Source organism: Vulpes vulpes, chromosome 15 (genome assembly GCF_048418805.1).
Source record: "Vulpes vulpes isolate BD-2025 chromosome 15, VulVul3, whole genome shotgun sequence".
NCBI lineage: Eukaryota > Metazoa > Chordata > Mammalia > Carnivora > Canidae > Vulpes > Vulpes vulpes.
This window is the reverse complement of record NC_132794.1, coordinates 100,669,418-100,691,202: the sequence shown is the minus strand read 5'-3', so window position 1 is coordinate 100,691,202 and position 21,785 is coordinate 100,669,418. Positions and strand designations below refer to the sequence as shown.

General features: G+C 41.3%; 1 protein-coding gene across 13 annotated transcripts in view; it reads left to right on the top strand.

The window, feature by feature from the left end:
- The window catches only part of GPAM (glycerol-3-phosphate acyltransferase, mitochondrial), a 62,735-nt gene extending 43,637 nt beyond the window's left edge, over positions 1–19,098 (top strand). For all 13 annotated transcript variants that reach the window (XM_072740017.1, XM_072740016.1, XM_025993555.2 and 10 more), the window contains 11 exons: positions 1,793–1,906; positions 3,175–3,260; positions 4,676–4,791; positions 6,752–6,822; positions 8,407–8,671; positions 9,227–9,369; positions 10,699–10,776; positions 11,410–11,550; positions 12,827–13,016; positions 14,558–14,616; positions 15,295–19,098. In XM_072740017.1, the coding sequence (XP_072596118.1) occupies positions 1,793–1,906; positions 3,175–3,260; positions 4,676–4,791; positions 6,752–6,822; positions 8,407–8,671; positions 9,227–9,369; positions 10,699–10,776; positions 11,410–11,550; positions 12,827–13,016; positions 14,558–14,616; positions 15,295–15,411 (1,380 nt within the window). In that variant the 3' untranslated portion in view covers positions 15,412–19,098. The remainder of the gene's footprint in view (positions 1–1,792; positions 1,907–3,174; positions 3,261–4,675; positions 4,792–6,751; positions 6,823–8,406; positions 8,672–9,226; positions 9,370–10,698; positions 10,777–11,409; positions 11,551–12,826; positions 13,017–14,557; positions 14,617–15,294) is intronic.
- The last annotated feature ends 2,687 nt before the right edge of the window (positions 19,099–21,785 follow it).

The window sequence follows — 21,785 nt, the reverse complement described above, 5'->3', positions numbered from 1 at the left end:
AACCATCTGTTCTGTGTAGTTGAGGATCTGTTTGTTTCTTTGCCTCTCCTTCTCACTCTTTTCCTTTTGTTCATTTATTTTGTTTCTTAAATTCCACATGTGAGTGAAATCATATGTATTTCTCTGACTGGTTTATTTTGCTTATAATTATACTCTATAGTATAATTATAAGCTCCATCCTTGTTGCAAATGGCAAGATTTCATTCTTTTTTATGGCTGAATGACATTCTATTATGTATATATGCTGCATCTTCTTTCTCCATTCAGCAGTCTATAGGGATTTAGACTGCTTCCATACTTTGGCTGTTGTAAATAATGCTGCAATAAACATTAGGGTGCATCTATCCTTTTGAATTAGTGCTTTTGTATTTTGGGGTAAGTTCCCAGTAGTGTGTGATTATGGGATCGTAGGCTAATTCTGTGTTCAATTTTTTGAGGAACCTCCAATGGCTGCACAAGTTTGCATTCCCATCACCAGTACATGAGGGTTCTTTTATCTCCACATCGTTGACAAAAGTTGTTTCTTGTTTTGTTGCTAGCCGTTCTGACAGGTGTGATACCTCTTTGCAGTTTTGATTTGAACTTCCTGATGATGTGTTGTTGGCATCTGCATGTCTTCTTTGGAGAACTATCTGTTCATATCTTCTGCCATTTTTTTTTTTTTAAGGATTGATTCATTTATTTGAGAGAGAGAATGTATGTACCCCTACAGGGGGGAGGGGAAGGGGCAGAGGGAGAGGGAAAAAGAATCAAGTAGACTACCTGTGCTGAGCCTGGAGCCTGATGAAGGGCTTGATCGTATGATCCTGAGATCATGACTTGAGCCAAAACTAAGAGTTGGATGTTCAATGGACTGTGCCACCTAGGCACCTCTGCCCATTTTTAAATTTTTTTTCTTTTTTTGGTGTTGAGTTGTATAAGTTCTTTTATACATTTTGAATATTAACCCTTTATCTCATGTCATTTTGCAAATATCTTCTTCCATGTAGTAGGTTGTCATTTAGTTTTGTTCAGTGTTTCCTTTGCTGTGCAGAAACTTTTTTACTTTCATGTAGCCCTAATAGTTTATTTTTGTCTTTATTTACCTTGTCTTGAGACCTGTCTAGAAAAATATTGGTATGACCAGTGACAGAGAAATTATTGCCTGTGCTCTCCTCAAGGATTTTTATCATTTCAGGTCTCATGTTTAGTTCTTTAATGCATTTTGAGTTTATTTTTTGTGTATTTTTTTGTGTATGGTGTAAGAAAGAGATCCAGTTTCAATTATTTTGCAAGTAGTTGTCCGGTTTTCCCAGCACAATTTGTTGAAGACAATTTTTTTTTTACCATTGCATATTCTTGCTTCCTTTGTTGAAGATTAATTGACCATATAATTATGGGTTTATTTCTGGACACTCTATTTTGTTCATCTATGTGTCTGTTTTTGTGCCAGTACCATAGTTTGCAGAGGTGTTTTTGTGAGTGGTGTAAACAGTGTGCTAAATGAATTAGTGTTCTGGTTTTCACTGACCAAACTGTCTCTCCCCATAAAAGGATTATGTCTTTTTGCGTCTTTGCATGCTAAGCATTTATGACAGGTATCAGTCAATGAACACTTTTCCTTCTTTATCCAATGTTGTCTCTTTTAATACAAACATCTAGTTTCCATAAAAAAAAAAATGGTGGGCACCTGGGCTCAGTTGATTTAAGCGTCCGAGTAATAAGTGAATGAATGAAATGGCATTTTTTGGGTAACAGAATACCTTGTTAGCTTTATTTCTTACCATGCTGTTCTTTCAAAATTGGCATTCAGGGAAAACCTAAGAAGAATGAGAGCCTTTGGAGCGTAGCTAGAGGAGTTATCAGAATGTTACGAAAAAACTATGGATGTGTCAGAGTGGATTTTGCACAACCATTTTCCTTAAAGGTGAGTATTTATTGGAACGAAGCAGTATTAAAGTGCTGGCATAGCTCTGTGTCAGAAGATGTGGGCTTTGGTTCTGTCTCTACTGCCTCCTCTCTGTGTGACCTTGGTATCTTCTCTTATAAAATGAGAGCTATGTCAAAATTGGCATTTCCTAAATTTTCCCACCCAAGTGTGCCTATTGACAAAGGACAGTAAATGTCTATCTCTGGGCGATGCCAGCATCAACATTTTTTGCTATTGTTTCTTTCTTAGTTCATGAGAATTCTGCACATTGATACACGTTGGTATCTTATAGTATGTTTTAAAATTGTCTTTAGAGGAAATTTTTTCAAAACCTACCCCTAAAACCTGGGTAAAATCGACAGTCTAGGACCATGTTCTGTTCTACCGAGTGGAATGCAGCATGCATACATTCAAAGGCATGGTACCGTTTGTGTAGAAGCCTGGTGCTGGCGGGTCCCTGAGGTCCTGGCAGTTTTACTTTCCTGAGATCACTGAATCAGTCCAGGAGAAGGGAGAAGAACGAGTAAGGCAATTGGGAGCCCAGGGACAGGGAGCAGAGGCCTCCTTTTCTTTTTCGTAGTTTTTCTTTAAAGATTCTGACTGTGGTGCTAGGTGCTTTCAAGAATCTTGTCCTTTCTTAACCACTTTATCCTCTTCAAAATTATTGTACAGCTTCTCTATACTGTTAGGATTTGCTTTTGGATTAAGGTTCTTTTGAATATTATGTGACTTTCAGGTTGTCAGATTTCCTTTAAAAAGCAAGGTTGTGTTGATTATCATTATGATTATTATTATCACTATCATTATGATAACACAACCATGATTTTTAAAAGCATGGTTATAAGCATTATATTTTTAAATATAATATTGGAAATGTCAGATAGTTTTGTGTAGATATGAGAAAAGTTCTTGGTAGGGCATGCAACTCTTCATCTCAGAGTTGGGAGTTCAAGCCCCACGTTGGGTGTGGAGCCTACTTAAAAAAATTTTTTTTAGCTAAAAAAATATGTAATTTTGCTTAAGCATTCATTGTCCCATCCTTTGTATCATCAGTCCTTAGATTTCATGCTTGCCAACATTGTAGGTGTCGTTCTACACTTTTGAAGGTAGTTTAGGATATAGAAAGTTCTTCTGCTCTGTAGCATGGCTCATTTTATAAACCACTCCCTTTTTGTTTTTTGAAGATTGAATTATATTTTATATAGGCTTATGTAAGCAAGACAATGGAAGTTAATGATTGTATTGTATTCCCTCCCCACCCCCAGGAATATTTAGAAAGCCAAAGTCAGAAACCTGTATCTGCTCCACTTTCTCTAGAGCAAGCATTGTTACCAGCTATACTTCCTTTAAGGTAAGATTTGTGGACATTTTTTATACTACCTAAACTATCAGATAATCTATTACTTCTGGCATTGTACAGAAAGATAGATTTTTTTCTTTTTGTTACAATTTGCTTGCTTGTACAACTTTTATTTTCCCTGGAGTTAATTATAGCTTAAATTTGTCAATGTTTACTTCTTTATGTACTAAACTCAAACTCATCCCCAAATTCTTCTAAAGAATTTTTTTAAATAATAAATTTATTTTTTATTGGTGTTCAGTTTGCCAACATACAGAATAACACCCAGTGCTCATCCCGTCAAGTGCCCCCCTCAGTGCCCGTCATCCATTCACCCCACCCCCCACCCTCCTCCCCTTCCATCACCCCCAGTTCGCTTCCCAGAGTTAGGAGTCTTTATGTTCTGTCTCCCTTTCTGACATTTCCCACCCATTTTTTCTCCCTTCCCTTTTATCACCTTTCACTATTATTTATATTCCCCAAATGAATGAGAACATATAATGTTTGTCCTTCTCCGATTGACTTATTTCACTCAGCATAATACCCTCCAGTTCCATCCACGTCGAAGCAAATGGTGGGTATTTGTCATTTCTAATGGCTGAGTAATAGTCCATTGTATACAGAAACCACATCTTCTTTATGCATTCATCTTTCGATGGACACCGAGGCTCCTTCCACAGTTTGGCTATTGTGGACATTGCTGCTAGAAACATCGGGGTGCAGGTGTCCCGGCGTTTCATTGCATCTGTATCTTTGGGGTAAATCCCCAGCGGTGCAATTGTTGGGTCGTAGGGCAGGTATGAAGAATGAGCACATTCTCATTTTCACATCCTCACTTTGGGTAACTTTTCTCTTGGTCTGTTAAAGGCTAGTGAAGTAATGCATTTTCATATCAGTCTGGAGGCTTTTGATTATTTGTGTTCTAACATCTTTTTGATTGTGTGAATCAGGTATGAGTTCTTACTTGATTTATACTTTTGAGTGTTGGAACTGAATTCCTTTTGGTAGTAGCATAGGTTATGCGTATTGTACCTAAGTGCAGTGTATAGAAGAATTCCTATGTAGATTTTCTAGAATTTAAGTTGAATCGTAACTTAGCAAAATTAAATATTAAGCCCTTCCCTTAATGTGTTCAATTTTAGAAATGTCTTAAATGAGGTATCTTGCTTTTTTCAGCCAGTGGATTTTGGAAGTGATGTATCAATAGATTACCTAGTCATGACTCAATAAAATCTTTTGGTCAGGAGAGTATACTACATATATAAATATAGTAAGGCATATTGTGGAGGGAAACAATGCATATAAATCTATTTGTGGTTTAAATTTACATTATAGAGTAATTGAAAGCATTTAAGACATTTATGCCTTAGTTTTGGATAGTTTAGTTAAAAGAGCTTATAGAGTCTAATTAAAACAATTCTTTTCAGACCCAGTGATGCTGCTGATGAAGGTGCAGAGACATCCATTGATGAGTCCAGAAATGTAACCGATGAATCCTTCCGAAGAAGGCTGATTGCAAATCTGGCTGAGCACATTCTCTTCAGTAAGCACAGTACCAAACCCTTTAATTCTGCAGTTGAGACCCAGCGTGGGGCAGGGCGCACCACACTGATTTTAGAACCTGCTGCAGTTAGGTTCTGCTTCTGGTGCCATTACCTACTACATAGGTGGTGATGGCAAGTTATTAGAAGGTGATGCTTTGGGGATTTGAAATAATTGGGTAAAACATCACACACAGTGCCTGATAATTAGTAGGTGCTCATATGATGAGTCTTATGCTTTTTACAAATGAGTACTGTCACAATGATTTATTGCCTCTTTTGTTCATGAATTTGTTTCTTTGAACTAATTAGTAGTATATTGCATGTGGGTTTATAGTTGCATGTCCCTTTCCCCTGCTGACCCCATGATCATTTTTATCCAGCAAATATTGAGGGGCTGTCGTGTGTGCATACAGCTTTGTTTCAGCCATGGGGGATACAAATGGAATAATTAGCAGTTCTGCATGAGCTTATGCTCTTCTTGGTGGCATAGCCGTGCACACGTAATTCAAGTGGATGTGAGCCAGAGCAGAGTGAGTTGAGTGCAGAATTAGCCGTCTCTGAGTCCCAAATGACAGTGTGTATCATGTGGTAGAGTCTGCTTTAAAATCCTGTGGCAGTGGCAGTGGTAGCGGTAGCGGTGAGGTCCCTTGGTGCACAGCCCAGGTGGGCTCTCCTTGTTATTCTCTGAGCCTCACTCCCAGTGAGGCCAAACTCTCAGCACTTCCTGGCAACACCAGTGTGGGGGCTTCCTCACCTCCTCTCGCTCCTGCCACTCCAGCTGCTCCTGCTCTTGCTTCACCCGAGGTCAGGGTATTCTTTCTTATGCACCTCTATTTGCGTCTCTTTCTTAAATTCTGATGCTAGAAATAATACACCTATAATGTGGAAAAGTTGGAAGATAAATAAAAAATCCCTTACTTAGATAACCAGGGATGTTGCTGTGTAGTCTCTAAAAATGTTTTGTATTGCACTGTTTTGCATTTATAACACAAATATTTATTCATTTTTTTAAAAACTATTTATGAATATTCTTTTTAATGGCTATAAATGTGGTAGTTGGTACTTTTTTTTGTTTTTCAAACGCTGGAGACAACACTGACTGTGAGTGAAGTATTCGTGAATTCATTATTATCTCAGAAAACTCACAGTGTAAAAAAAAAAAAAAAAAAAAAAAAAAAAAGAAAACTCACAGTGTGTTTGTTTCAGATTATTCCATAGATGTTCTTATATTTGATTTATGTAATTATTTCCTACAAATTCTGAGTATTGGGTTATGGACTATGGTCATTCTCAAATATATTTTTGCCCTCTCCCTCCATATCTCTACCTGGCAGGTGGGTCATTTCCTCCTCAGCCCAGTGAGTGAGGCAGCATTTTCATCTTACCAATGAGGAAGCTACGGCACGGGGGTTGAAGTAATTTCCCCCCAAGTTACGAAATTAGTCAGTTTTAGAAATTAGAGTTTAGTCCAGATTTTCTGACTTCAAATCTACTACCCCTTCTCCCACTGCACATCTGTTTTACTGTGATGGTGAATCTGCCTACAAGAGGAAGGCTGTAGTGGTGCAGCTACTAGAACAGTAGAGATGCAGCTACTAGAGTACTAAGTCAAACTCAAAAGTGGGAGACCCTGTAGAACTGCCAGAACGGCTTCTGCTTTGGGTCTTGGTATTTCCATAAAGGTGTCTCTCGGTCATTCAGTAACTAAATTCCACTGGCCTGTTTGGAAAGTGGAGCTGTCTTAGGCCAGATTCTGTTACATCATCATAGTGATCTCTACGGAGGATCTGTTGGCCAGAGCATGGTGTAATGCTGTAATTTCCCTTCGGTAAATTATAGTGACAGGAAACGTAGAGGTATTTATAGTTTTAAATCCTCCTATTTAAGGTTTAGGTACTTTTTAGAGACTTTCAGTGGTATTAAAAAAAGGGACCCTAAAGCTTTGTGTTTGCCTTCCAGCTGCTAGCAAGTCCTGTGCCATTATGTCAACACACATCGTGGCCTGCCTGCTCCTCTACAGACACAGGCAGGTATGTCTGCAGTGTCACCTGCACTTAAGGGGAAGCAGAGGATGCCGGTGTCTGCTGTTTAAATACTTGTTCACTAATAAGTGTGGCCTCATCCTGGCTTGTGCTTCTGAGATAACCAGTAAAATAAGCTAAGCACTCTGCCCACAGGAGCTTACAGATCTGATGGAGGAAGAAGTCTATGTTAAAAAAAAAAAGAAAAAAAAATCTCAGAGACTGCGTAATACAGATGACAGTAGGACACTCTTTGAGTAATATAGTTCACGTAAATAAGACATATTGCATGGACATGCAGTAAGTGTTCTGACAACTATGTGACTTAAATTAGGGTCACATTCCCTTCATGCACTTGTCTAAGTACTGTGATGGAAAAGACCACATCTGTTCCACTCAACACCAAACATAGTGCCTATGTGTGTGTATGTGTATATATATTGTAAGCACCAAATAAGTAGTTGTCAGATAGATAGATAAATAAATATTTATTTACTATTTTTAAAGAATTTATTTATTTATTCATGAGTAACAGAGAGAGAGAGAGAGGCAGAGACACAGGCAGAGGGAGAAGCAGGCTTCATGTAATGAGCCTGACGTGGGACTCGATCCCGGGTCTCCAGGATAATGCCCTGGGCCAAAGGCAGTGCTAAACCGCTAAGTCACCGACTGCCCCAGATAAATATTTAAAATGAGGGCATCTGAGTGGCTTAGTTGGTTAAGCGTCTGCTTTTGGCTCAGGTCATGATTCCAGAGTCCTAGGATTGAGCCCAATGATGGGCTTCCTGCACAGCAAGGAGTCTTCTCCATCTCCCTCTACTCCCCCCTGCTCGTGCTCTCACTCCCTCTCTCTTAAATAAACAAAATGTTTTTTTTTTTTTAAATATATAATAAGGGCAGCCCGGGTGGCTCAGTGGTTTAGCTTTGCCTTCAGTCCAGGTTGTGATCCTGGAGACCCGGGATCAAGTCCCATGTCAGGCTTCCAGCATGAAGCCTGCTTCTCCCTCTGCCTGTGTCTCTGCCTCTCTCTCTCTCTGTGTCTCTCATGAATAAATAAATAAAATCTTTAATTAAAAAAAATTTTTTAAAAATACAATAAAATGAGGGAAAGTGGGGCACCTGGGTGGCTCAGTCAGTTACATGTCAGCATTTGGCTCAGGTCATGATCCCAGGGTCTGGGGATCAAGCCCTGCATTGGGCTTCCTGCTCAGTGGGAAATCTGTTTGTCCCTCTTCCTCTGCTGCTCTCCCTGCTTGTGTTCTCTCGTGCTCTCAAATAATAAAATTGTTAAATAAAATGAGGGGAATAATTGCTAAAACATAAGCATTTCTTACTTTTAGATGGCTGCTTCTCCCCTTTGTGGTCATATCATGTGTTGTGACCAGAGTGTTTTCTGGATGTATCTTGACTTTCTGGAGGACCAGCTTTTTCACTAGTATTTTGATATCCTGTGCCCTGATATTCTGGCCACTATATGACCAACAGTGGGCTGCAGGAAAGCCAAGGCAAGAAATAAAATCCTTGGACTGGCCTCTTTGCCATTTGGGAAGCAGTTTTCCACTGTTGTGAGACCATTTCTGTCTTTTTCTTTAGGGAATTGATCTCTCCACATTGGTGGAGGACTTCTTTGTGATGAAGGAGGAAGTCCTGGCTCGTGATTTTGACCTGGGCTTCTCAGGAAACTCAGAAGATGTAGTCATGCACGCCATACAGCTGCTGGGAAATTGCGTCACGATCACCCACACTAGTAGGAATGATGAGTTTTTTATTACTCCCAGCACAACTGTCCCATCAGTCTTTGAACTCAACTTCTACAGCAACGGAGTGCTCCATGTCTTCATCATGGAGGCCATCATAGGTACGGCTTGCCCTGAAATGGCTTCATGGAAGCTGAAAGGGCCTAAAGCACATGGTGGCGTCTGTTGATTTGGACGGTAGCCCCTTGTTGGAGGGGATGTGTTGCTGTACTTTTAGTTTTCAAATTATGTAATCTGCTAAATCACTGTAACTTATTTTTACATTTATTTATGGATGAGTTGTTACTGAATCACTGTTTGCGTAGTGTTACACTTATTACTAAGGAGGAGAGGGAAGGTATTTTGCTATCAGAAGCTGAAAATCTGAGTGAGAAGTCCACATGGCAGTGAAGTGAGTGTAGGGGATCCAGAGGGAACAGAGAAGGAGAGCGGGAGGGATTGAAGCCCCTGAAGAAGATGTTGGATGGCATTGGGATCACATGGAATTGTGAGGAGTGAATCTTGCAGGGATTTACTTACATTTTTCCCCAGTGAATGCAGACTGTTATTTCTGATTTGTTCATGATCTATTAAGGTAATTCAAGTTTTCTGAGCCAGTTGAAGTTTTCCTTGGAACTGTAAGGCTGCCGGCTTCATTGATGTTTTCCTTTCTTTAGCCTGCAGCCTTTACGCAGTTCTGAACAAGAGAGGCACAGGAGGGCCTTCAGGTACATCCCCCAGCCTGGTCAGCCAGGAACAGCTGGTGCGGAAGGCTGCCAGCCTCTGCTGTCTTCTCTCTAACGAAGGCACCATATCCCTCGTAAGTGAAGACTTTTTAGTGTTGCCTCTTCTCTTTTCCTTGAGAACTTTAATGCAAACATAAGCCACCTTTGTTCTCGCAGAGAATGTTTGGTCTATTATTGAAGCTTTACATTCTACTCCTGGGTGTCAGTGACCCTCGGGCCAGTATGTTGTTTACTATCTTTGTTTGCCATTGGGGTCACTGCTCCAGTGAACCCTTCATGTAGTTATAAGGCATGATAGGACAGATTGCTCAACATTCTCCATCAGATGGATCCCAAGTGACTGAGCTCTTATTTGTACATAAGGCACTGGGTTAGAGGCTTGTAAATAATTAACACGCCCAGAAGATAAGAGCCAGAAAGTCTTAAAAATCATCTGTTCAACCCCTTGTCATTTTACAAATGGGAAAACTAAGTCTCTGCAGGGTTGCTGAGCATTTGTTACATTCAGTTACCATTAAACATCCATAATGAGGCATACATATTAAGCAATAGAATCTTGTTTCTCAGAATCATCAACAAATAGTATTCATATTCTATTTGAAGTCTTGCACTCTCTCTCACTTTATTTGAATGTGTCCTGGGACATTTATGAGTATGTGTATTGTGAGTACAGTGATCTTTGCATATGGTATATTGTCATCCTGTTGTGGAATCTGTTTTGCATGAACTTTGAAGGACAGGGTGGGATGGGATGGAGTGGATAAAGTTCCCAAGATTGACCTTGTCCTTTTCCTGGGTCATTTTTGAATGACTTGAATAGCATGTTTCCTCTTCCACCACCTTTACGTACGTGTGTTTACTGTAAGGTAGCATTTGCAGAGAAGTTGTCTTATGAAGGAAAAGAAAGACTATAGGGGCTTGATGAGCAACCCTTCTGAGAGTTGCCCCACTGTGGGAGGAGACAGTTTCAGGGCATCTGTGCAGGTGGTGCCACACTGGGTGCTCTACCAGATACAGAACAAGGGCTCTTCTTGAACATTGCCCTTGACCATGGAGGGTGGGCCTCAGGAATCTTAGGACTTGCCCAATGGAGTAAGTTAGTTGATATGGAAGCATTTAGCAGTTACCTTGTGTTTTCTGTCGTTAAAAAAGGTCAGTGATGGGGCACCTGGTTGGCTCAGTTGGGTTAAGCATCTGCCTTCAGCTCAGGTCATGATCCCGGGGTCCTGGGATCGAGCCCTGGTGTCACGCTCCCTGCTTAGTGGGAAATCTGCTTCTCCCTCTCTCTCTCTCGCTGTCTTCCCCCCTGCACTGGTGTTCTCTGTGTCTCTCAAATAAATAAAATCTTAAAAAAATTTTTTTAAGAAGGTCAGTGACATTATTTAAATGCCTTTTCTTTTCAGCCTTGCCAGACATTTTACCAAATTTGCCATGAAACAGTAGGAAGGTTTATCCAGTATGGCATTCTCGTTGTGGCAGAGGTAAGAAGAATGGCTTTCCTTTATTTGCCTTTATTTAATTTCTGGCTCTTCCTTATCTTTTCTACCAGTTATTTTAACCAGTGTTACAACCAATGATTTTAGCCAATAATTACATCTTGATATATATAGTCAAGTCCACATGAAGAGGAAAGAATAGGGAGAGCGAACCTCTTTTGGGATTGTTTTTAATATTTTGGTTTCTTTTGTGTAATTGGTGTCTAGAACATACCTTGACTTGACTCAGTGACACCCGAAAGTGTTCATTCCAAGATGAGATGTGTCTCATATCCATGTGCTTGTAGCTTGCACACACGCATTTTTCTCTTTTGAGATTTTAATTTTTGTACTGGGTATAGCAGGTATAGCCTGGGAAAGTAGATATCAGTTTAGGGGAGGTCAGGGTATTTTTATTTGCTCTACCTGGTAGCTTCCCCTGCTACCTCTTTCTTTCCTTCTTTCCCTCCCCACTGTCTCCCGAGTGACTGTTTGGAGTGGGAGGTGGGCTGATGCTGTAGGGGCTAACAGAGGGGAGTTGGGAGGGCAGGGCGAGAGGATGCTGGTCTGACATCCAGCCACGCAGATGTCTGTGTGCCCACACATGTTTGTTTGCTGTTTGCTATCTCTTTGGCATAGCAAGATGACCAGGAAGATATCAGTCCCAGTCTTGCTGAGCAGCAGTGGGACAAGAAGCTTCCTGAGCCTTTGTCTTGGAGAAGTGATGAAGAAGATGAAGACAGTGATTTTGGTGAGGAGCAGCGAGATTGCTACCTGAAGGTACTTCGGTGAAGAATTCTGGTGGACGTTATAGTGAGGAGCTGAGGTTTATGTTGCCCCTTGTCAATGAGGTTCTTAGCAACTGGGACTCTGCTGACTTACCCACATTTCTGGTACCCACAAACCAGCTGTGGTCCTTGCTGCCTAGTAAAGACACTCAAATGTTCGCGGTGAGCAAATACCCCCCAGTTGCTCAGTTTGGGTGCAGATAATGGTAAAGGAAACAAAATTTGGGAAGATGAACACGAGTGAGACCCTTCCCGACCCTCTCATCAAAATGCACAGGGAGCAAAGCTGTTTCCCAACACCTTCATTTCCTCCCGAAGAGGGGGACAGTGTTCAGTCCTCCACAAAGCCAGCAGCGCTGGACCAGGTGGTGGAGGGAGTAGGTCTCAGCTGCCACGCAGCCCGTGGCTCTTTCTGAGGCATGCTCAGTCTTGTCAGGCCTCCCCAAATTTCATATGTTGAGCTCTTTGCCTTCAATCAAAACAAATCCCATCACGGGAAACTTCAGATTTATGAAAGATTGATTGTCCCTGATTTGTAATATTATGTTAATAATGACCCATTTTTTTCTGAATATCCTAAATGGATTACTCAGTAACACCCCTAATTTACACACAAACACACAGAGATTCAGGAGGTGTCACTTCTGGAAAGTTCACCTGAGCTTTAGAAGTTTCTGCATTTTGGATATTATCATCATTAAGACGGGGCAGTGATCTTGCTGCCACACTGCAGAGGGGCTTACCTGAATGTGCCTGTTTTGGGGGGTACAGTGAGAGCCCCCTCTGCCACCCAGCACCCCATCAGCACTACTGTCACTCCCCACTGTGCTGGGATATGGGCCAAAGGCCGTGTGGGGTAGCAGGAAGTGAGGGCTGGGGAGGATTGAGGTGACCTTGGTGGTCTTGCCATGTGCCCTCTTTCACACTGGAGTGAAACCCTGGAGGGTCTGGCCTCAGGACCAGCTATGTTCAGTGATGACGATATGTCGTAACTCTGTCATTCAGGTATGCCGGTTTCTTCTAGGCAGCTGTGTAGGGAGTGCAAACCTCAAATACTATAGAAAGCAGTGACTCCCAATAAAAGAGCCCATTTCAAAGCCGGAGTCCTTTTGAGCAGAGGGTCTGTGCCCCCGGAGCGGCCGGCTGTTTCTGTGAAGGGGCCAGAAGAGGCTGCCGCTCCACTTCCGCCTCTGAGGAGGTTGCTGTGTCACAGGCTCGTTTCTTCTGTCCCTGCTCCATGACTTCATCTCCCACCCTCGCACTCCCAGGTGAGCCAGTCCAAGGAGCACCAGCAGTTCATCACCTTCCTCCAGCGGCTGCTCGGGCCTTTGCTCGAGGCCTACAGCTCGGCCGCCATCTTCATCCACAACTTCAGCGGGCCTGTCCCGGAGCCTGAGTATCTGCAGAAGTTGCACAAGTACTTGATCACCAGGACAGAGAGAAGTGTTGCTGTCTATGGTATGTAGGGCTCTACTTTGGTGTCTTTTAAAAGTTAGGCCTTTTAATTAATTAATTAATTTATTTATTTATCTATTTATTTATTTATTTAATTTATTTATTTATTATTTATTTATTATTTATTTATTTATTATTTATTTATTTATTTATTTATTTATTTATTTAAGATTTTTATTTATTTATTCACGAGAGACAGAGAGAAGCAGAGACACAGGCAGAGGGAGAAGCAGGCTCCATGCAGGGAGCCTGACATGGGACTCGATCCCGGGTGTCCAGGATCAGGCCCTGGGCTGAAGGCAGGTGCTAAACCACTGAGCCACTCAGGGATCCCCAAAAGTTAGGCCTTTTTTGATCACAGGAATCTGCTAATAGTAGACAAAAGGGAAAAAATGCAAACTTATCCTGACCTCTAACTTCCTAGATTGCTGTTATTATCTGTGTGGGGATGTTACATAAATGGAATGATACAGGTACTGTCCTGTGTGGCTTCCTTCACTTAGCATTGTAAGTGAGAGCATACATGATAGCACAGGTGGTCCTTTGGTTATTATTGTTGTTGCTGTATAGTCCTCCCAGGCAGAAACATTTACTATGTTTCATTTATTTCCATTATTGATGGAGAGTTGGGTTGTCTGCACCTTGGAGCTATGGTGACTAGTGCTACTGCGAATATGTTTGAACACTGGGCAAGCATATGCCCTCATTTACACCAGGCTGCATCTAGGAATAGAGTTGCCTGTCACAGCTTCTGGGGGTATTGTGGCTGGTCCTGGGGTGATGTGCCAGTTTGCACACCTGCAGTGATGTGTTTCTGGTGCTCCCCATCCAGCCACTGCTTAGTAGAGTCCATGTTTATGGGAGTGTGACTAGGGTGGGAGTAGTGTTTATACAGTGATGGCTTAGGACTGAAACTGCTTGGAATCAATACTTTTTAGAGGCAGAAGGGACCTAGAGGTAATTTCTCTCTAGACCTATATCTCTCTCTCCCTCCCTCTCCCCATAGTCTTATAGACCTATATAGTTATAGATTTATCTCTAGATAGATATCTAGAGATCGAGTACTCACTTTATAGATGAGGAAACTATCGTAGGTCACACAGCTAGTTCATGGGCACACCTGGATTCAGAACTCTTTTTTTCTGATCTCTAGATTTGTGCTCTTTATGACTCCACTGGTATGGGAACATCTGTGCATCACTGTGCAGATTAACAGAATTTCTCCCCACTGTCTTGTTTACTTCTCTCAAAAAATCCTTCAAGATGGATGTTATAGGTATTTCTCCTTCTTTTCCTTTCTTTCTCATTTCCTTTCCTCCCTCTTTCTTGCTCTTTTTGCCTTAAAAGGATGACAGAATGGGTTTAAAGAAACAGCAAATCCTTTGAGACCTCACAGGTTGCCAGTAGCAGAAATGGAGCTCGAGCCCGATCTGCTGATTGCTCACACCCTCTCCAGGGCCTCCCACACTTTCATACTGTGGATGTTGGGGTTTTTGAATTTGTTAGGCTTGAACTTTTGACAAGGTCTTATCCTTTCTCTACAGCGGAGAGTGCCACTTTCTGCCTTGTGAAGAATGCTGTGAAAATGTTTAAGGATATTGGGGTGAGTACCCACCGCTTATGGTATGAAGGCATGTGTTAACTTCTCTTTCTGATCAGCTCTGGTCTGTTTGAGCCACCTGCATCTGGGGTGGGCCCTGAGAAAAGCAGGTTGTGCTGGACTAGTCATGACCACATTTCTGGGGATTGGGAGGGGGACAGGTATGTTAAAAGTGCCATCAGTACAGATTTATTTCTAATGTTCTAGTATTTCCCTGGCTTTCATTTTTATCCCAAGACCATTTATATATAACTGGTGGCAGTGTGTTTCAAGATGCTACTACAAGTTTTGACAGGGATATTAGTTATGCCATATGATTTTCAGTTACTGGGTTTTTACCAGTATTGCCAGACATACCCTCCAGTGTACTTAACCTTCCTTCATGTGTCATATGGGACATGAGTTCCATGGAGGTACTAATGGCATTTGTAAGGAACTATTTGTGACTATCCCAGCACAGATTTTAAAGTATAGTGTACTGATTGGACTCTACCCCAAAGAACACGACACCTACATCCATAACCTCTCCACCCCATACTTGTGAAAACCCGTAGTACATTTACTTAAAGCCAAGATACAGTTTTATATGCCTTTGTGCCTTTTGGGGTCTAGAACAGAGGTCAGGGTTGGTAATAGGAATGTCTTTTTTTGGTTTGTCTTTAATTTAAACTTTCTCTCTAGGTTTTCAAAGAGACCAAACAAAAGAGAGTGTCTGTTTTAGAACTCAGCAGCACGTTTCTACCTCAACGCAACCGGCAAAAACTCCTAGAATACATTCTGAGTTTTGTGGTGCTGTAGGTAACTCCTGGCACCTCTGGCAAGTTAAGGGCATGGGACGAGTCCCTGGTAGGCTCCAGCCTCTGGCTTGAGAGTTGAAGGTGCCAGCGTGTGGTCAGGCCTGACCTGTCCTAATCTGACGTGCTGGAAGACAAGTGCCTTCCCCTCCGTGGGTCTGTGCTTATCCCTACTCCGAGATGACACAGCAGCCTCCGCTTGCAATTCATCATCAATAGATGACAAAATGAAATCTCAAAAAATTATTTTGGAGTTTATATTAAAAGATTTACCTTTTAAGTATAGGACTAAACTACTGTGATGGGCACAAAAATGTAGATTCGTTCTAGAACTGAATCTTGTATACTTAATACTGTCGGATAATTTGTCGGTATACTTTCTGATTAATGGTTAATACTTCCTTTAAACATAATTGAGTCATCCATTCACTGTTGATTTTTTTTTTTTCAGTTTTTGTCAATAGTAGCTAAGTCTTAAAGGGGACACCTTTCATCCCAAAGTGCTTTACAAATAATGGGCTGATCTTTATCACACCCAGGTATCACTGTGCTGTCCTTCGCAGTCAGATTTAGAAAGTTTTTTAAAAGCTACCTGAAAACACAATATTAGTTTATGTCAGAAATAGAGCTAATGTGATAAACTGTTACCATCAGGAGGTAAATTTGGCTGGCAAAATTCAAGGTGAACTTGGCCAGAACACTGACTTTGAACTTTTGCTCATGTAGAAAAAGTGCCATTGAGTTTTAAATGACCAGCAAGGATTTAGGAACGAGTCCTGTTTTATGTCTGTACCCCTTCCCACCCTCGGGTGGCACCCGCCTGTCACAGGTGCAGCTCTTTCTTGGAGATTCTCCAACCAAATAGCAGTTGTCCTAACCTGATTAGCTTGGCCTGAGAGACTGTGTTAGGGTAAAGTGCTGTGGTGATAGGCTGCTGCCCCAGGGCTCATGTACCTTGTACAGATTGTGTACAGCATCCTGTCCAGGTGACTGGTGCCCACTCAAGTCGTGTGGTGTACAACCTGTACCATATATGTCGTAGCCCTGTTGACTAGTCAGTGGTTCGAGGCATGTATGGATTTTTAGCTATGAGGAAAAACCATGGTTTTAAAAAAAATGTATGTGGGTTACATGCCTACACCCTGATGCCACATAGTGGCAAATTGTCATGAAAAATTGTCTGTTCATAATGGGTAGGTGCCTTTTTATGAGCAGGGAGCATAACTGTGCATTGTAATTATGGTGATTTCATAAAGATCATGTGATATGAAAATATTTTCTAGCATCTTACTGTTCTTTCTCTCCACGGTATTATGGAATTAGGAATTTTTCTTGAAGAATATTGCATATAGTCTTTGAATTAGAAAGTACTGAGAATTTAGTTTGTACTTTTATAAGCTTGGACTTTAAACACTAATTGTATCGTCCTCTGTGTGTGTCAGGAGAGGAAAGGGTACTGATTGGTACTTCATGTTGTATGAAATATCTCCTTTGAAACTCATAGCAATAATGCTGTGCTGTGGTGATCTTTTTCCAGTCTTCTCAAATTCCGTGTGTAGGTTATATTTGTTCTTGATAGGAACTCATGTACCCTTAAGCCATTGTCAGTGTTGTAGCGGCTCTGGTGTGGAGTGGGGTCTCCACCTTGTAGCACTCTGTTTGACTAACGGGGACAGAGGAGCACTTCTGTGGACTGGAGCTGTGCCTGTGGAGGAACACCCAGGGAGACTTACTAATCCCCATGGGCGTTCCTTTTCTCGACTGGCCGTCATCGCACTAGTCTCTCTCATTCTCCCTCTAAATCATAGATCAAGGATTGCTCAGATTCTCTCAGTTACCTGGGAAGTCAAGGTTGGGAGTGACTGAGTGGAGTCTGCTGCCCTACCTGAGACTTCTGCTAAGAGCCACTGCTGTGCTGGCCTGAGCAGGGAACAGTGGCTCCTCTGGCTTTATTTTCCTTTTCAGTTGGTTTGTTTTCTGGAAATATAATCAGATGCTTTGAGGAATGCGATGTATGATTTGCTAGCTCTCTCGCAACTTAACTCACTGTGAGAATAAATATGCATGCTTTTTGTAATTAACTGGTGCTTTGAAAACCTTTTTTAAGGAAGAATAATCTCAACCAAAGTTATGCTCATCCAGACAAGCTGACCCTGAGTTAATTTTAGCACAACTCATTCTTCAGTGCCTCATTACTGAAAAAAAACATACATCATCACAGTAAGGCTTCCAGGTAGCACTGTTTTTGCTTAAAGATTTATTTTCACTGTTTTCCAAAAGCGAATGGCTTCCATGTAAGATTAAACAAACTAGGTGCTTGTAAATAATTTATTACAGTTTACTCTCCTGCATTTCTCTAACACTGAAATGCATGCCCTCCAGGGGAAGACTGTGAGTCAAATTAAAAAACAAACAAAATCCAATAATAAGCAATATGAATCTGCACGCTTTCCAACTGAGAATGTCCTAAGTGATTTCAGAAAGAGGAAGGAATTTTTTTCTCCCTTAAATTTCAAGAAAAACAAAGGGAAGGAATTTGTGTGTAACATGGAGAACTAGTAACAGAGAAAGTACTCCCAAGTCTTTCTTCTCAGACCTGTTCAGTCTCTCAAAGTCACGAGGACGAGTGGAGAAAATACATCAGGGATTGCCATGAATGTAAACTCAGATTGTGAAGCTTCCAGGCACCTGAAGGGGCAAAGCATTTCCCATGGTTCTCCATGTGATCTCAGTGCTCTGTGAGATGTTCATAGGTGTTTTGTAGAAGAAGTGTTGGTGATAAAATAAGTGTGGATCCTCTTTTTTTTTTTTTTTTTCTTTTTTAAGAAACTCCCATTGTGCACTAGCGTGGTGAGGGCTCAGGATATGCCAGTCCCAAGCCTGTTTAACCCGGCATTTCCAAACTGTTGTGACCGTCTTTTCCCCTCGGCACCCCTATGAACCTCTCACTAATATGCCATGGAAAACATTTTGGGAACCACTACATTAGGTAGTTATTTAAGGGGACAAAACAGAATGAGATGGCAGGGAGGCAGAGTTTGCATGCATTGTGTATAGTCACGTTCTAGTTAGTGGGTGTATGTTTTCTCCCCTGGAGACAATAAGCACAGAAAACTAATATAGGCGGTCAGAGCTCTTTCCTTTGATGGAGAGATTGGCCGTCAATGATCCTGGGTTTTCCCCCCCGAAAGTAGCAAAATTAACACAAGGATTAACTGGGGTAAATAATGAAGATTTTAATTCAGATCTAGAAGAAAATAATGCACAACTGAATACAGATTTTTATCCACAGGTAGTTCTAGTGTTTAGAAATGATAAGATCTATCATTGAAGTTTCTAAGACTTAATTTGGATGTAAATCTGTTTTTTAAAACACTCTTTTTAGGAACTTGAGACTTGGCATCTGGTGTTCTAGTTTAATACAAACTAATGATTGCATTTGAAAGAATTTTGACTTTATTTCTAAACATCTAAAGCTCTGAAATGCCTTGATGGAAGGTGTTATTTTCCTGTTGTACAAAGAAATGTTAAATTGCTGTAAAAAGAATTACTATAAAGTACTGTGAAATAATACTATGTGATTTTGTGAGCGAAACTTATTTGGAAACGTTGATTGATTTTTATGCCTGTTAATGTATTGTAAGAAGCACAGAAGTGTAGTTTTCTTTTAATAAACCAAAAAATGAATACATTCTTGATGTCTTGCATTTGTAGTTAAAAGTTCCTGACATAATTCATTATACAGTTGTTCTTGTTTGATTTTATATAGCACTTTATTAAAATGCTTATAGGAAATGATCTTACATAAATTTATGAGCCTGCATGCAGTGCATGGTTTTATTACGGACCCAGAACTCTCCAACTGCGATCAAGCATTTGCTCTCCTTAGTAAATATTCACATCACAGAGATAGACTTTGAGTTTCTGTAAAGATCCCTTTAAAAGATCCCTTTAAACTGGGTGCTTCTGTCATATTTTTATGTACTGAAGTGTTTGTTTTTTTTCCCAATAGTTCATAATATTTGCTCAAAAAATATTAGTTGACTTTTTTGACAAGGCAAGTATTTTCTTATGGCACATTTTTCTGTGGATCCTTCACAGTCACTCCAATGCAGCCTTTCCAGGAGCATGCCCTTTGGAAAGGGAGCAAACACTTGCCTGGCCATGCTGTCCCTGTCCTTTGGGCATACGACATGGCTGTGAACCTGACATTCAAGGCCGTCTCATCTGTTCTCCACCAGACCCTCTATCCGAATGTTGTACTCTGCCCTCTGTGATTTGGTCTGGTTGTTGCCAGGACTGTGCCCTTGCCCTTTGATGCATTCATTCTTTCTCTGCATTAGCAACTCTCTCGCTGCAGCCAAGTGTGACCTTCCTCTATCATACAAAATTCCATTTTTTACAACTGCTCACTCTAAGTGGATGTTAGTTTTGAAGGTTAATCTCTAGATGTTCAGTTCTGCACCCACTCATTTTAGTCTGTTTATTTCCTTTTGTACCACCTAGTCTGTCTCCTACACACATATCTAGTAAAATTCTAATGTCCCTCCTTGGCAAATAGATGTTTTTGTAATGTTGTCCACAGCATTCGCGCTGTCCATACCGCAGCCTGACCCCTCCTTGAGATGCTAATTTTGCTCTTCGAGTGTCCTTGGCCCTCTGGTCTTCTCTCTCCTTCAGAACGCCACCCTTTCCAACTCTTCCTTGCCTCCCGCCCTTTATCAGATGGTCCAGGCATTGTTGCTGGAGCCTCTGAGTATTAAGAAGCCAATTTTGTCTGAAATTTGTATTTTTTCAATATGAAAGTACCCAATTTTTACATGTTGGTACAACAAAGTATGTGGATTGTGTGTTCTGCCTTGCTGGGCCATTTCTGTCTTGTCAGCTGCCAGTTCATGCCTTCTGATTTGGGAGAAAGCAGCTATGAAAACACCAGTTCTAGATGCCCCTTCCAGGAGCCAGAAAAGGTTCTGTTGTTGGGGAAAGGTTGATCTTGCTCATCTGAGTTAGGCAGGGATGAAGTGTCAAAGCAAGGCTTTGATGAGGACCCCTGGGTAATGTTTAACCAGGCAGGCAATGGGCAATTGAGTCAGCCTTTGATGTTGGGCTCACTGCTGTGCCCACATCAAGGAAAGTGTACATCAAAACAAGCCAGTGTTGCCACTGCCAGTGGCTCTGGTGTTCCTGCCAAAGCTACTTCTGACAGGAAATGGTTAGAATAGGTGCACAAGCTCAATTTCCAAACTTCTGGGAAAACATCTTGCCACCTTCACATTGCAGGTCAGTTGAAAATTAGAAGGAAAAGAACCCATACAGACTCCCGCAGACACCTGTTGAAAGTCCTTAATTTACATAGCCAAGATACAGAACGTAGTAGAAGTGAGGGGTCTACATAAGACAATAGCAGATATGGATAACCTTTCCTCGGCACGCCCAGGTGGCTCAGCGGTTTAGGGCCTGCCTTCGGCCTGGGGTGTGATCCTGGAGCCCCGGGGTCGAGTCCCGCGTCGGGCTCCCTGCATGGAGCCTGCTTCTCCCTCTGCCTTTGTCTCTGCCCCTCTCTCTCTGTGTGTCTCTCATGAATAAATATACATTTTAAAAAATCTTAAAAATAACCTTTCCACTTGCTTCCTTTTGGGTTCTTTATTGGTGGGCCCATCTGATACCTAGATTCCCATTTGCCTGCCATAGTCCCTTTGTGATTATTAATAATGCCCTTTTTGGCTCTCAGAAGAGTCTAGGTGAGAGTAATAGATTATATGGTCACTGTATCCATGGGACATCCATCTGCCGGTCAGTGACAGGATCCCACTAGAGTTGAGAAAGGAGCTTCTTTTTTGGGGTACCATTAGTTTATTATAAAAGAGACACAAATTATTTACATGATAAAAGATTTCACAACTTCCCTGGAATGGGCAGCTTCACTGGATGCCATTTCAATAATGAATTACTTTAGTCTACATGCTCTCCGAGAATGTCACCATCTCTATTCAGTGTCACGTAGAACTACTTTGGTGTCTCCATATTCTGGGCAAAGAACTATACCTACAACTTTCACACTCACTGGTTGAATCTCTCCCACTTTTTCCTTTAGAATCTGATCCAACTGCTACTACTGTTGCTTGCAGTATTTTTCCTTGAGATTTTTCTGGAAGCGTAATGCCTCTTTTGGTTACAGTTTTGGCTACACTCTTTCAACTAAAACTTAGCCAAAGAGGGGAAGAAACTTTCTAAACACTGTCCCACCAAGACTTTGGCCACTGTTGTTAGTACTCTACTACTTTCTTCTTCTTCTTTTTTTTTTTCTCAAATATACTCGGGGGTTTACCACCTGAGAACTTTAACCATCTTCAAATTTACTTGTAAGGAAATGTTTAT